The sequence below is a fragment of the Pezoporus flaviventris genome, unplaced genomic scaffold, assembly GCF_033815535.1.
Source record: "Pezoporus flaviventris isolate CSIRO_AGI_PZ_B2104156 unplaced genomic scaffold, CSIRO_AGI_Pfla_v1 ptg000013l, whole genome shotgun sequence".
Taxonomy (NCBI): Eukaryota; Metazoa; Chordata; class Aves; order Psittaciformes; family Psittacidae; genus Pezoporus; species Pezoporus flaviventris.
Window position 1 is genome coordinate 15,751,004 of NW_026892561.1, and position 15,803 is coordinate 15,766,806.

The 15,803-nt window shown below is 47.8% G+C and overlaps 1 protein-coding gene across 2 annotated transcripts; it reads right to left on the reverse strand.

Annotated features, from left to right (window-relative positions):
* Window positions 1–274: 274 nt before the first annotated feature.
* On the reverse strand, window positions 275–15,454 carry UHMK1 (U2AF homology motif kinase 1). Of its 2 annotated transcripts, XM_061451789.1 has the most exons (8): window positions 15,063–15,452; window positions 13,785–14,077; window positions 10,816–11,007; window positions 9,929–10,023; window positions 8,845–8,921; window positions 5,551–5,649; window positions 4,517–4,605; window positions 275–4,040 (listed from the first exon to the last, which is right to left on the reverse strand). In XM_061451789.1, the coding sequence occupies exons 1-8, from the start codon at window positions 15,346–15,348 to the stop codon at window positions 3,894–3,896; spliced, it is 1,278 nt and encodes a 425-aa protein (XP_061307773.1). In that variant the 5' UTR covers window positions 15,349–15,452; the 3' UTR covers window positions 275–3,893. The 2 variants fall into 2 exon arrangements, with proteins under 2 accessions (XP_061307773.1, XP_061307775.1); XM_061451791.1 differs by lacking the exon at window positions 5,551–5,649 and having other exon boundaries at window positions 15,063–15,454.
* Window positions 15,455–15,803: the final 349 nt, after the last annotated feature.

Consider the following 15,803-nt stretch of genomic DNA (forward strand, 5'->3'; position numbering starts at 1 on the left):
CCCTGGCTGCTATCATTTGGGGATGATACCACTGCGGAAACCGTTACGCCAGAGTGAACGAGAAAGCGGCTCTGTGCGGCGTGAGTAAGCGGTGCTGCCGCAGGAGCCTGAGCCTCGAGTGACAGGGAGGGAACACAGCCGGGTCTGACGGGGCAAAAGTCACCCTAGCAGGCAACCGAGTCCCCACAGCCGCTGGTGCCACCACGGCTGGGTGACAGAGAACTATATGGCACTTCACCGGGGGTCCCACAAGAAAAGCATGTTGGACAACAGCTCCATACTGAAGCATCATTTATTAATCACCTGTATCAAGCACACATCTGCTCAGCAATGGTGCATGATGGGACACAACAGCTGACATCTAACCCGAAGGGAGGCACATAGTTACAGTATCCATCAGCAGGAAGAAGTGTATCGAACCCTCTGGAAAGACAACCCGGGTGCAAGAGGGTGCTCAGGCTAAGGTGTTAGGAGGCTGGAGACCAGCAAGAATAGAATTAGAAATACAACTAAGATCAGAGCTGACTTGTGCTTTGGCCAGTGATTTAAAAACCAGTTACCCTCCTTGCATATAGCAAATAGGTGGAAGTGCAAAGAACTTCTCCCTCACCGCTCCCACAGACACTGGGGGTAGAGGAAGGACTACTTTTCTTTGATTGGCAGAGACAATTCATGTCAGATCAGCCACGAAACCCAGCCTTTACCAAGAAATAACTGAGCGCCACCATGTTTACCATTTACACACATGCTCCAAGAAAGGACAGCCCCTTGGGGTGCCTCCTTCCAGGTAGGAGGGCTAGGTCCAGGACATCCCACCAGAGCAGCACCAGCCTCCCCTGGCTTGTCTTGAGGCTTCACCTTTCATCCCTTTCTCCCTCAAATCAGATCTCTCCCGCAAAGGCAGCTTGCAGGTTTCACATCTAGCTGTCACCTAGCCAAGACTATGCAGGTTGGTGCTACACCAAGGGCTATTGGGAGGGAGCTGCATCAGCAGCATGGAGCAAGAGACCCAGCAAACATCCAAGCAGAAAGCCTCAACACTTCTGCAACTAAAGCAGGCAGTAATTTGGAGATGGGAAAGCCAGGCCCATCCAGGCACACACCATGACAGATGCCTTGGATTGAATCACAACGCACACTTCAGATACTGACAGATTTTAGCAGGGCTGAAACTTATGCCAAGCCACCAATAGATCACTGAGACACCAGAGTGGGCCTCAGTTTCATAGAAAAGGTTTTAAAGACAGAGAGTGCCCAATAATGATAAAATGCCTCTGCTTCGAGGAGCTTCTAAAACTCCCTGTACCACAGAGCCTACAGAGGGAAGCCAGGGGCTGGATCCAGTGACAATACAGAGATCAGCATCTTCAGTTCTTAATAGGAATAAAATTTAAAGCAGTAGCTGTGAGGTTTTTGCCCAGCTCCATCCTCAAGCCTGGTCAATGAGCATCTGGAGAGAAAATGTGGCAGCAGGAGTTTGCACCTTGAAGATTTATTTAGCTCCTACTAAAGCAGCTGAACAAAACCCCAGCCAAACTCTGGTGGAACAGCTTTACCATGCTGCAGGAACAGGTTGTAACTCCTCTCTACAGATTCATCCTGGCATGGCTCTCTATCTTTAGTTACAAATCCAAAGCATAATTCTGACAAAAAAAAGAGATATGTCTGAAAGAAGACAGAGCAGCTCACAGTTCTAGACAAATGCATGTGAAAACTTAAATGCACTGAAGTTCTGCACCTGCACCCTGGTATCTCCCTATCTGGCACACACACAGCCAGCTTAATGCTGCTGGCACAATGGCATTCAATGTGAATTTTGGGGCCAAAGTGTTTTCACCCCTGGCTCAACCCACCAGAGACAGCAATAACTCAGAGCTGAGGAGGTCAGTCAATACCTACCAATACTCAAGAGTACTTGTAAACACTGTTCTTTGTGTAGGAAAAATCCTCACCCAGTTAATCATCCAATTTCTCCCATACACTAAAGGTGATTCACTGCAAGGACAATTAAATTAAAAGCAACGAATCACACACCCCATCTATGCAAAGCTGCTACATACACCAAAGTAGCATCATTCCCAGAAAAAGTCTGATCAGCAAATCTCACCTTAAAACTCATTGTGGGCTTTTTAATATTGTTTGTTCTTCTCACGGAAAACCTATCACCTCAAAGGCAACAAAAACATTCAGAGAGATTGGTCCTTTCTGAGGGAGTTTGGGAAGGCCCACAGCAGATAGGACAATACACCAGCAGAGAGAGGAACTCTGACTTGTGAAATGCTAGGGACATTGGATCTCCTGACATACAGCACACACACAGGGCAAAAAAAGGAAAAAATCAAGAGGAGCTGAAGTGCAGGATTCCAGCAATTCCAGCATCAGCAGGATGGAAAAAGTAAACTGCAAGGTAATTCAGGTATTACTCCAGGGAAGGTCAGGGATGGCTCAGGCAGCTGCCCACAAGCATTTCAGCTGGAGAAAAGAATTCACAAGGGCTCAGTTCCTCACTAAAACTGGTACCAGAGGGCCACAAGGCAGAATATGCTGGTCCTCCTCTAATTTGGGTTGTTTCACACTATGCATGCCAGGAGTCATGATACCCTGTGTATGGGCTTGCATACCCCTGGGAAAATACCACCTCCTACCCAATGCCAGCAGCTACGCAAGTGAGTTTCTGCCTGTGTACTGAAGCAACATGAGCAGAGAGCATGCTCCAGGGGAAAACCTGCTTGCCCAGGTTTCTTTCCCCAAAAGCATGTGGCTGTTGTCCCCAGTACTGGGAAAGACCTTCTCCTGGCTAGTGAGGTCTGGGACTGAACGAACCCTTTCTATACAGGATCTCAGATTGCCTCAGGCCCTTTGTGTAACCTATGAAGGACCAAAAGTGTCAGTGCTTCTATCTACAAGTCTAATGGGTTAATGCAAAACCAAAATGCTCAACACAGAGCAGCCAAGTGTGGGACCTACGACAGACAAATATTTGTTCTTATAAGACGTGCAAGGCAGCAGTCCTGCTGAGACACAAGGGATACTGTGTGCTGTAGCACTCCTTTCAAAAACTATCACCTAAAGACGCTTATGTATCACAGATGATTTGGCATCAGAGCTAGGGAGCATCAGGGCCAGCACAGGGCATATGCTAGAAAAAATGACTCCACACTGACAGGGTTTTCACATCACCTCAGGCTACAAAGTGCTTACAGGCTGTGCCGGGAATGAGGCTGGCATTGCTCTGATGACATGTATCCACCATCAGTCCCTGCCCAACCGAGGCATACAAGCAAGTTCAGCTTACCACAGGCAGCATCACCCACACCTTGCTAAGCCCAGTATGCCATCTGTGCTACGTAAGACAGATGGCTTTCCTCAGGTCACAAGGTGGTGACAAGGTTCAGCAGATCTGATTTCACTGCCTCCTCTGCTCTACATGATGTGAAGACTTGAAAGCCCTCCTGGTCTGGTTAAAAGAGGATGGTCTTTCTGCTTCATTATTATACAGATAGAGGTAATCCTCTCCCTAGAGCAAAGTCAAGTGCTATGGCCAAGACTTTACATGGTCTTGCTACAAATCACGTATAAGCGGTCGCCAAAGTCTGCTCTGTCCCCTGGGCTCTCCCCCAGGCACCACTCCTGCCACCCAAGCGCCCGCTGGGGCAAAGCCACACACCCAGTGTAAACGAGCAAGCACAACACACACAAGCATACGCTGAAAGCCATCCCAGCCTCCTCTGCACATCACAAAGCAGCAGTAAAGGTTTCAAAGCCCAGTTAAGTCCTTTGCATGTCTCCTTCACAGATGACTCAAAAGCAGGGCTAGGAAGCTCTTTTACACATTCAACTGTAAAACATGTGAGGAAGAGGAGTAAAACACCTCTCCTGATTGTTGCTACTACCTACAGCAAGTTTTGGTACAGATACCCTCTCTTATAGGCACTCAGTGGGTAAAACGTAGCCACAACAAACTTGCCATCAAAAATCTTTCCAGTCAACATTTTTTGGGCAGCTTTGGAATCACCAGCATTTGCATATTCAACAAAGACCTGAAAGAGAGAAGGGAGAAACAGGACTTCCAGTGCAGCATACCACATGCCCGTCGCCCCCCACCCCTGCAAGCAGAGAAACAGTTCCTGAACATGTTTTTCCCCTTTAGCCTTGGTAGAACCCAGAGCAGTGGAGCTAAAAAGGAAGAACCTCCATGTCTGAACTGGAGTTTCTTCATCTCTTGTGCATTTCTAAGGGGAGTGTGTTTGGTAAGGTGACAGAAAGTATGGCAATGCTCTACACCCTCAAAGCTTCCTCTCCTGCCCATTGGCTTCTACACTTCCCTGCCATATCCTGGCTTCCCTGCTGTTTGGGCACCTCCCAGGTTAGGCAACTGTACATAACCAGAAGGAACCTGTTCTGTCCTTCAAGATAACCTGCTATTTTTACCACTGTCATCCAGGAGCTGAGCAGCAGTCCTGCAGCACATGGAGTGTACATGGGAATACACAGCCTCTTCCCACCATCCACTTACTTGGCCTTTACCAGGATTCTCCTTTGGAATAAGCAAGGAAACCACCGGTCCATATTTCTGACACTCCTCCCTTATGTCTTCCAGGATATCTGAGAAAGGAAAGAGTTGGTTGCCTTTCACTTTGTAAACTAGATGAGCAAAGAAGCAAATTAAGGCCACATGAACACAATAAGGAACAGCCAACAAATGGGCTTTTCCTCTCAATTTAAAATAAATAATCAAGATGTGCCACAGCAGAAGCTGACGCTGCATAATGCACATATAATGAGACAAAATGTCTGAACTGAGGCTCAGAACACAGACCTGCAGGCAGTGAATCCCTGATAGCAGGGTTTGGAGTACACGGACAGTGCTTTTCCTTGCACACAAAGCCTGGCCTTCCAGTAGCTAAAACATTTGGGAATTATAAGTGCCTTTTCTTTGTTATGGCACTTGGAGGAGAGTAACTAAAGTAGCTGCCACAAACCCTCCTTTGTGTGAGCAGAACCCAACCTTTTGAACTCATATCCCCAAAGCTCTCTAGGTTTTGCCACTCATGTGGATTTGAGGACAGAAACACAAATTCTACCAACACGCCCTGCCACCTACCACATAGAGTTTTTGCTACAGTTTAAGAACTCCAAAGAGGTATTTCAGTTCTCTGCTGAGATCTTCGATAAGTTCATCAGCAAACTTTTACAAAACTCTGCTACTGGGTTCCAGAGTCCTGCACATGTTCAGCAGAAGCTTGAAGCCACAAATGTATTATGAGGTCTGTGGGCATTTAACCGAAGAAGAAAATCTAAATACATTATTATTTTTTTAATCTGGGATTTATCAAGAACTCACTACAAGCTCTGCTTTCTGGCTCAACCTCTTGGTCTATTCTCTGTTGGTGCGGTTGACCCACTTGGTTCCAAATCTCGGCTGAGCAGCAATTTGTTTGCTGTTCTAGTGCCTATTAATTGTACTTCTGCTTGTTCTCACATCCCTAAAGCCAAACAAGAGTCCATGAGATCACATTGCTATATAGGAATTGCATGGCTTGCACCAACCTTCATATTCTTCTTCGCACTGCAGAGAAGCATCACTTAGGACATTTAGCAGCCTCAGCACAGGTGTGGGGAGCATCACCAAATCTTCAATATGGGGAGCTGTTTGACACCCAAAGAATAAAATAAACCAAAATCCAAAGGAGCAACAAAACAGGAAGTTAACTCAAAATATGCTATCATACACAGCACTTCCTGCTGTTTGCAGGACAGTTTTGCAGTTACAGCCTGTATTTCCCTGTTTCCTGCTTATCTTCACCTGTGCACTTAGATACTCTTCCAAAGGGCTCAGTGCACTCTGCAATTATACTGGGACCAGTACTTGAAATTGCTTTTAAAATTACAAAGCTAGCAGAAATTAAGACTGGAGTTATGTCTACTTAGCTCAGACGCAGAAACTGATGTGACCTCAAGAGCTATGCTAAGTTCAGCAAACTGCCCTGCATATTTGGAGATATGGGAAGATGAAATAACTGCTCTGCAACCTGCCTCTCCTATTACGGCTACAATCTGGAAACAGGACGGCCAGCTTCTGTAATTCCAGTTCTTAAGCTATACTACAGCACAAGCCCCACTATTCTCCAGAATATCTTTCAGTTCTTCCCTAAACACCATTTAAACCTTCCCCCTTTCAAAATCCAACTGCAGTGCACTGTGTTTAAGACCACCACACAATCTTGCAAAGAAATGAGAAAAGCTACTTAGCAACGCAGTGCTATAGAATATGACATGACTGCAAGAGGGTGGCCACAAGGTGTGTGAGCAATGATCCTGTGAACCTTACAGGAGTAGAAATAAAGCCCGCTGCTATGGGGCACTTGGCTCTAACAAAACAAGCAACTCCAGGATGGCCTGGAACAAGCAGTGTGGCATACAGACTACTGTGGAAGAAGAAAACCACCAAGGTGGATAGACTAATGCCAGACTGAGTCACATCCAAGAAGACAGCCAGTCTTCTGGAAACTCAAAGCAGCAGGGACACTGTCAGTTCTCCAGGGACAAAAGCTTGATTTCATGTACCTGAAAGGGACTGGAAGGCCAGTCATGAATTTAAGATCTGGAAGCCCAACTTGCAGTACATGGAGAGCATTAATGTTTTTAGCTGTACTGGCAGCTACAGTTGCCGAATACAACAGCAGTACCTCACAGTCCTCCCACTTGACAGTGACAGAAAGGAGAGAAAAGGGAAGAAACGGCCTCAGTTCTCCAGTCTTACCCTTCTGTCTACTTTTGCAAAGATAGTGGGTTATTATTTCCTTTGAAATACTTTTCCAAGCTAAGCACACAATATGCATGAGGGAGCCGACATCTCAGCCAGGCACAGACAGATGTTGACTTCATATTGCAAGAGGAGATGACAGAACAAGCACACAGCTATAAATCAACTCCTTCCTGACATGGAAGCATCCTTATGAAAAGCTTAGTGTACGAAAGGTCTTATCAGTCTAGACGGTGCCCAGACAGCACTCAGGGACAGCCCTTTGAAGAAAGGTGCCGCATCCAGATAACCAGGCATGTTCCAGCTCCAAGCAAACATCTAGGACCATTCCTCCACAGGACTCTTGGCAACCAAGAGGCAACATCAGATGAACCAGAAACTGAAAGAATATTTAAGTGTCATCTCATTCTTATATGTTGCCCCTTTTATTGAAGAAAGTCTGTAATTCATTTCACATGCCTTTTTTCAGAGACAGAAACAAATCAAACCCTAGGACTCAGAGCCATCTGGTCTTCTCATAACCAAGTGACAAATGCATTTCTTGCAATAGGTTTCTGCTGTAGGAGGTACTTTCTGCCCAGTCCCTCTGCTCCTCTTCAGAGTGCACAATACTGACAACACAGAGCCTGCAAGCAGCTCAGGAAAGAAGCTGATGAACTGGAAAGTCAAGACTTGGGTGTAAATGACAAGGCAAGCTATTCTCAGCTGTCTTTTCTCTAAACAGGAAAAACTGTGTCCAAGTGAAAGGCAACGACAGATCATTTTCTGACTTCCTAGGAAAGCAACAGTAAATGCTTCTTTGTGGAGACAAGCATATGTATAAGTTTGGCAAAGAGAACTAGGAAAAAAAGAAGCTGTTATATAAACTTGTAGCACTACGCACAGAAGCACCTTCCCAGGTACAGTTAGAGGTCTGTGTTTAAAACTAGACCTGAAAGCTGCCAAAATAATACCCCCTCTGCACTAAAGCAATACCAGCTGCAAAGTTCAGCCATGGAAGGTGGAACCGTAGTGGATTACCACAGTTCCAGTTTCTGAGATGCAAGGGAAGTTTGAAAACAGGAACGAGTCTGTTGCCTTTGCCTAATAAACAGGAATGCCAGTATCTTGACATGACCACAAGAGGCAATACATAACAACCTTCACTGCAAAGTACATCAAGAAGCTTAAGAAAAGCAGGGCAAAGATTCAAGGAAAATGCTAGTCCAGCCAGAAGCTGGATGTCTGAAGAATCAATTTATGCTGCAGAAAAGCTGGATGCAGAGCTCTTCACTGGTGCTCCTGAAAGCAGACAAGCTTTGGAGGATGCTGCAGTTCTTTTGGAACAGAAATCAGGGAGGGATATGAGCCTAAACAGGGTAGGGTTTAGGGTAGTTAGTTAGCAGCCCATCTTTTGCTAACAGCCTGCAACCCACATGGGGAGGAGGGAAGGTGGGGGTGGTCCTGGGGAAACTTTTAATAGATTGAAGAGAAACTGACAGATGAAAGTGCCACTGACACCTGCTGTGACCTGCCACACCAGCATCAGGAAAGGCAGGCCAGGTACTGCAAAAATAGGCTTGCACCACAAGAATACACTGGGACTATTTGACCTGTTCAGAGGACGCAGCAGCAGCAGGTGCTACCACCAGCCACTGCCCTAGTCACACACATCCCTGGTTTCTGAACTGGGTAATACTTGGCATATGAAGAACAATCCACTACCATAAACAGCACAGTATTCTTCAAAAGCACCTTACCAGTCACAGTATTAGGTAAATACCTTTGTTATTTCTGTCCCCTCAGATGAATACTGCTGCTAATGCACTCTCGGTCAGTTTGATCTGGGCAGAAATTAATGGGAATCCAACCAGGGAAAAGCAACAGCCCAGGGGGCTAGAGGAGCATGGCAGCAATGAGAGCACAGGCATCGCTTGGACCTGCCTACTTGCGATACTGTGGAGGGCTGGCAAGTGCTACTATGAGCAAAGAAGCAGCAATGAGGCCAGAACCAGAAACAGTACAATTTAACTGCGCTCTGTGGTGCTTCCACCACAGAACTGAGAAAGCCGTGAGCAGGGGTGACATGCACAGCTTACCAAAGGGAATGCTGAAGAACGGGCTGCATAAAGCCTTCTCAGCAGAGGCTCGCTTTCCTTGGTCACAATGAAGCATGCTGGAAGAGAAGACACCCTTATGCTCTTTCATGTAACATTCCTGCATTGACAAATTAAACATAGGCTGGAAGGCTGGAAGCCAGTACTGAGGAATACCCTATCTTTTGGGTTGTCTATGGGTCAAAGAGAAGAATGAGAAGCATGTCTTTCAATTCACAGCTGAAGCACACCAGAGAGATCCCCTGAAAGCATTCTGGGTATAGAGCACAGTAAGTTTTACTTCTTGATGACTCTCAGCACCAAATGATGGAAGTTGCCCACTTAACAAGTTCACAGGGAAGTTCAACACGGCATGTTCCAGTTCCACTTTCCCAGGCCATTCATCCCATGCCTCAGGCACACATGAAGTCTTACAAAAGATTTATTTTACTTCCATATTTATCTTATCACACCCCAAGCAGCTCCCACATCTTTCCACAAATGGGACTCAAAGCAGCTAACAGCCCAGTGCTTGCCTGAGAACATCCCTTTACCAGTGGCTCACAATGCTATTTCTGTCAAGTTGCATCCTCATTCACTCTGTAGCCTCAGAACAGAGTCACAGGACAGCAAAAAATTATCCCCTTGGCAGACCTCTCAGGAGAGAGCTACACAAGTGCATTTGAATCTTGACAGCAAGGGATAAGCAGCACTGTCCGCCCCCCTCCATCGTTTCTGACAACACTCCCCTAAAGCAGTAAAGTCTCCAGTTTTCTCCAAATATAACCTCATTGGCAGGAAGTACAAAGCACTGAAACAGCAATTGATTAACATCATGACTGATATTCTTTATGTGCTTACTCCATACTGTGCCAAAATCAGGAGCTGAAGGATGACTGCTAATGCTTGCACTTGGTACTAGCATAGCGGCCAGGAGATTTAAAAAATAAAATTTAAGAAAAAAGAAAAAAAAAAAGAAAAAAAAAAAGAAAAAGAAAGTAAAAGGTGTGGGCTCTAAGTTACCAAGAGCAGGGCAGGAGACTTACAGAGCACATCTTTAAGCAAGTTAGTCAATATGACAAGATACCTTTTGATAAGGTCTCTGAGGTGATAAGCTGGAATGGCTGAATTAACCACCCCTTCACTGGCAAATATGCGATCAATGATGGCAGAACTGTTTGTCTGGAAAAAACAAGCAACAGTGCTTAAGGAGGAAAAAGAAAAAGACCAGTGCAAAGCTTATAATATCCCATCATCTTCTAGACTGAATGCTGGGGGCTCTGGTGGCACTCTGTAAGAGATCCCCAATGCTCAAGCCTCACATGTTAAACCCACAGGCCCACATCAGATAAGTCTTTCCCATTTGACTGTGCAAAACCTAGAAAATTCCATACATAGGCAAATGTGCAGTTACTATGGATGTTAGGATGCTGAAAGGATACTCTTACTGGGAAGGGAAACACAAACCAAAACTATTTCATACATAACTGAGGACAGCATCAGGCTTCTGGCTCACAACATACAGCTTTCCTCTTGTTCTCTCAGGATATAGACTTACAAGAAGATCCCCACATTAGAGCTCATGTTAAACTAAAACCAGCAAGTAATCCCTGTCATAGTGCTGCTGAACTAGCTGGCAGCCATCAGTCAGTCATTTTGTTCTTCCTTCTGTGCCACACTACAGCCAGTAGTAGTAGTACACCCAAATCTTGGCAAGACACAGGCTCCTAACAGAGACTCCTGAAACCCCCAGCTTCCAGTAACCTGAACATATGCAGCATTCAGACATTCCAGTCCCACAGGGCAGGCAGGTCTTTAAGTCTCTGAAACCTTCATTTTCAAGGCAATAGAATGAGAGAAACATCCTGGAAACATACTCTAGTTGCCAGGTGCTACCTCACAAATCCAGATTACAAATAAGAAGCAGGAGGACGCATCTCGTGCAAGCAAGCACACCTGCAGCAGCTCTCTTACCTTCCATTCCTGAGATTGGACTGTATGTTTCAGTTTCATTCCTGAGAACATTTCCAGTAAAACAATTCCCAGACTCCACAGATCCACAGCAGAGGTACACTCCGTCTCACTCTGGAGCCCTGCCTGCGCCAGGCAGTTCTGCAGTTCTGCCTCTGGAGCCCGATACCCGTCTGTTTGAATATATTTCACATCCTATAGGAGATCAAACACACAGAAAAAGTTATTTTCCAGATTCAGGTTCTCCACCCTATCCAGATTCAGGTTCTCCACCCTATCCTTAAATCAGGTATCTTTCCAAATAGGTCACCAAAATATTGCTAAATTGACAGTGTTGTAGGCTGGCAATTCAACTTGCTATACTGCTGTGTTGATAAGGAAAAAACCCAAGACTGTCTGGAAGAGAAAACATCTCCCAGCAAAACAGCAGGCATCCTAGTAACATCTGATCTCTCTGAAAGACAGCTCTGATGGGAGGAAGAGGCTGGATGTCACTGCGGACTGACCCATTAGCCTCTCGTAAGCACAGAAGATGCTAGAAGTTTCAGGATAAGGTTCAAACACCCACAATATGCTCCCACATCAGCTGCATGAGAGGACAAACAGCCCAGTCAGAACAGCCAGGATCAGTTACAGCTTCCATTATTCAAGTACTGATGTTCTCTGGAACAAAACATTAGAAGAACAAGGCAAGCACCTAACACTCGGGCAAGAGAATCACCAAAGGCGCTTCCCACGCTCCTCTTCCTTCTCCCCCTTGCAGCCAGAGGTGCCGTAGCAATCAATACCTGCCCAGCTGCTGCGGCTGGCACAATAAAACAAAATGCCCACACACCACCTGCTTAAAAGAAACAGGGAAATTCCAGAATCACACAAGTGCTGGCTGGAGGGGCTGCTCTGAAGGTCTCCAATCCAGTCTCCTGCTCACAGACAAACATCTGATCAGTCAGCTGTGGCTTTGTGTAGCCAAGCTTTGCAAGTGTCCAAAGACAAACTGCATGCTGTGTCTTTTTAATGCAGGAGGGCTCATTTTAGACATGCTGTCTCAACTTGAAGAATGAAACAAGAACAGACAAGCCTACTTCCTGAGTAAGGTGCAGGATTGGGAATTCTTACCAGGGGAATATATTCAAACCAAAAATTATCTGATTCTCTGACTGAAAACAAAGTTTACAGAAGACATTTTCAGGCAACAGAGGTTGCCAAAGCAGTTTGTAGCTTAAAAAAATTGATACACAAATCAGTGCCCTCCTCCTGTGAGCAAAGATCAGAATCTCTAGCATGGCAAAAGCAGCAATTTAGCAACCCCATCAAGTAACATTTAGAGACAGAGAAAACACTGTGGTCATTGGCCATAGGGTGAGATGGAATTTCACTCCTACCGTCTAAGGCATTTTGAGAGATGTAAGTCGTTGAGACCTTGCTCTGTGTACAGCCATTCTCAGTTAAACAGTAACAGCAGGAAAAGTTATGCAAGGATAAGCTTGGCAGAGCTGTCACAAATAAAAGTAGCATAGTCTTGACTCATATAAGGAAATCACATACATATATGCTACCGCCCAAGGTAAGGGTGGTGAGGGGAAGCCCACCCATTGCACCCAGTGCACATTCAAAGCAGGGTGAGAAGGTTCACCCATAGAGCCAGCGTATTTCTGAGAACTAGAAAAGGAAACTGAGCCAAACAAAGCAGATCGGAAGGAACCACAGAAGCAAGTAAAACACCTGATCAACTATTACGAGGCAAGTCACAGACCAAGCAGCAAAACACAGATCTGCATTTAAAAAAAAAAGGTATATCTGCATTAGACATGGGACACCAGGAGAATGTTTTTTGCTGATAGACTTGAACAGATTACCAGCACAAACCAGTATTCAGCCAAGAATGTGGGAGAACTGAAGACAACATGGAGGAGTTAAGAAGTGCAAACATTAAAAACAACTCCTGTACCAAAGAATGCAGACAGATCACCCACACAGTCCTGATATTCACAGCAGGCTGTACTGTCCGTACCAGGTAAACCAGTAAAAAAAGTACATGAATTTTGAAACCTCTGAATGAGCAGAGTGCATGGAATAGGGACAAGCCAGGGAAATGTCTGCATGGAAAAAAGAAAAAAATAAAACTACTGCCCATCACCCAGTCATTAAAGGCAAATTTACTAAGAAGCTACCTGATGAAAAAGCTTTACTGACACCCCTCGCAGGCTGTTACTGGGAGAGGGAGGGATAAAAAGCAGCTCTATCAAGCCAACAGCAGAACCTCCTGAGGCTCTCTACTTTCACAAAAGGAAACAGAAGAGAATAAAAAGAGCAAAGACAAACTTACAAAATCCAGCACTGCCAAAACAAAAAAAAGTGGCAGCATGAAGAGGGAGTGAAAACCCAGCAAAAGGGAAAAGCAGAGCAGAACAGGCAGAGATCTGTCTGTGTCAGTAAAGAACGGACACTGCCTACCCACAACCAGGGTATGGGCTTTCGTCAACACAATGACATGGGAAACATCCAGACTTTCCGAGAAAGGGAAGCTGCTGAAGACAGGATGAAAGTAAAGACAAGCACAAGGACACTGCCAGAGATAATGCAGTTGACTGGGAGGTTGATGGTGAAACCTGGATTACTACTACATGTGATAAGGGATGATAAAAGGAAATTCTACAGATCTGGATGCTCCCACTCGTCTGACCGCATTAAAACTAGCAAACCTTCCAAGAAGCTGACACACCACTTCTTTCAGTGCATCATTAACTTTGGAATTCATGGTCATATGCAGCATAAACGCTTAAGCCATCCACAAAGACAGGCAAGGAGAATGGGAACATAACATTTTAGCCTTTTCCAGGAAACCCTCAGCACCAGCTCAGCTACTACATCAATCAGGTCACGTCAACTCCTACACGCAATGAGCTAAAGGCATCACAGATGCATACAACTCAACACAGAGCCAACCGCTTAGACAGAAGCATGTTCCAAACCTGATTCCCCTCTTTGAAGCTAAGTCCAAAGTCAATGAGCTTAAAGCACTCCTCCTCTGCACTCCACAGGATGTTGCGTGGCTTGAGGTCTGCGTGCACGTAGCCTTTGTGGTGCAGGAAAGCCAGGGCTTCAAGAACGTCTCGGGCGCAGTGCTGGATCATCCACATGGAGCAGCCCTGGTTGCTGGAGTGCAGCAGCAGCTCGGACACACTGATGTCCAGCAGCTCCAGCAGGAGACAGCGAGATGGGCCATTTGCAGAGTAGTGGTTGGTGAACACGCCGTACAGTGTCACTACAGTCAGACACAGTGACTGGCATTGGTAACAAGCAATTAAACAGTCACATTCCACCACTGCCCAGATCACCACAAAAGCTGCAGGAACCAGCGTGATGTTCAGAAAGATGTAGAACCAGACTTCACAGAGGGAGGCAGCAAGGAAACACCAGTCATGTCACCCCTAAGAGCTTTGGAGGGCAGGCCATGAGGCTCTGCTAAAGCGTCAGGGCCAAGCGCTCAGATCAAACTCTGTGACATGGATAAGCATGTCCCGGTGGGTAAAATGGAGGCAGTACCACTCTTTTTGGGACATGTCAATCTCTTCCTGCAACAAACCTAGCACAATAGGAACCTAAACTTTGCCTGGGTGTCTAGGTATGTTACAGCATTAAAAAGCATACCACACTGAGAAAAAGGATCAGTGGTGGGTGAACCTAGGGACTTCCAGCAGATGCCTCTGATGTGGAGACTTTCTCCTTTGCCAGGCCCTTTCCTACCCATACCACAGCCAGAGCCAGCAGGCAGACAGCACCCCACCGCTGCCGGGCAGGCAGTGCGGCTCAGGCAGCCCTACCTGAAGTGGGACACTGGGGTGCTCTGCCTGTGGGACGTACTCTGCCTACCCACAGGGTGACACCATCTCCTGCCTGCTCCTGCCCGCACTGGGGAGGTCACCCACAGACCCCAGCTCAGGGAAAGCGGGGGACCCAGGAGCATGCACCAACACCCACCATAGGGATGCTGCTTTGGGGTGTCCAGGCAAACCTGCCCTCCCAGGGGCGCCAACCCAAGGGGGACATTGGTTTGGGGGTCCCTAGCCCTACCTGTGAGGGCCAGCTTGGGGGTGAGGGCACTCATACTCCCCAAGGGGCTGGGGGTGGTTTCGGGACATCAGTTTGCCCTGGGGGAGGCTGTTTGGGGGGCGCTCCGGGAATAGGGGGTGCCCACGGGGCTGCCCTGGGAAAAGGGTTTGGGGAGGAGGTACCGGGGGTGACGTTACCGATGTTGCGGTGCCCGCGGAGGTGCTCGAGCGCGGCGCGCTCCTTGCGGAAGCCGTACTCGGCGCAGTCGGCGGCGGGCGGGCGGGCGCCGGGGCGGCGCGCGGGGCCGGGCCGCGGCGGGGGGGGTACGAACTCCTTGACGGCTCCCGGTGGGGCCCGCGGGTCTCCGCAGCAGCGCACCCGGTAGACGGAGGCCGAGGAGCCGCTGCCCAGCGGCGCCTGCACCTCCCAGAGCCGGCCCAGCGCCTCCAGCAGCGGCGCCGCGCCCCACACGCACCCCGACATGGCGCGGTCCCGCCTCACATCGCCCCCCCGCCGCTCCCGCTGCCCCGCCGCTGCCGCGCTACCGCCACCAAACCCGGCACCAGCCGCCGCCGCGTTCCGGCCGCCATGACACCGGAAACGGGGCGGGGACACCGGGCAGGGTGGCCGCCGGCCCGCCTTTGCCGGGGCGGAGTTGGCGCTGAGGTCCCGGAGTTCGGTCCCCTCAGAGCCGGCTCGGCGGGGCAGCCGTGTCGCCGCTCAGCCCCGGCACCGCTAAACCGACCCAGCGTCCCCCGGCTCCCCCATGGCCGTGCCGCTGCGCCTGGCTCCCGGGGTGGGGGTGCCCCTTGCAGGTGTCAGGCCTCTGGCAGCACTTTATGGGGGTATTGACAGAACTGAACATAAGCCAGCTTGTGCCCAGGCAGCCAAGAAAGCCGGCGGCATCCTGGCCTGTATCAGCAACAGTGTGGCCAGCA

Bases quoted from the DNA above. Each gene is read 5' to 3' on its own strand.
- UHMK1 (XM_061451789.1), bottom strand. From the start codon at position 15,348: ATGTCGGGGTGCGTGTGGGGCGCGGCGCCGCTGCTGGAGGCGCTGGGC. The intron at 11,008-13,784 runs GTTTGGAACATG...GATCTCCTATAG, and splicing joins GCTTCAAAGAGGGGAATCAG to GATGTGAAATATATTCAAAC. The intron at 10,024-10,815 runs GTAAGAGAGCTG...TGTTTTTTCCAG, and splicing joins TCCAATCTCAGGAATGGAAG to ACAAACAGTTCTGCCATCAT.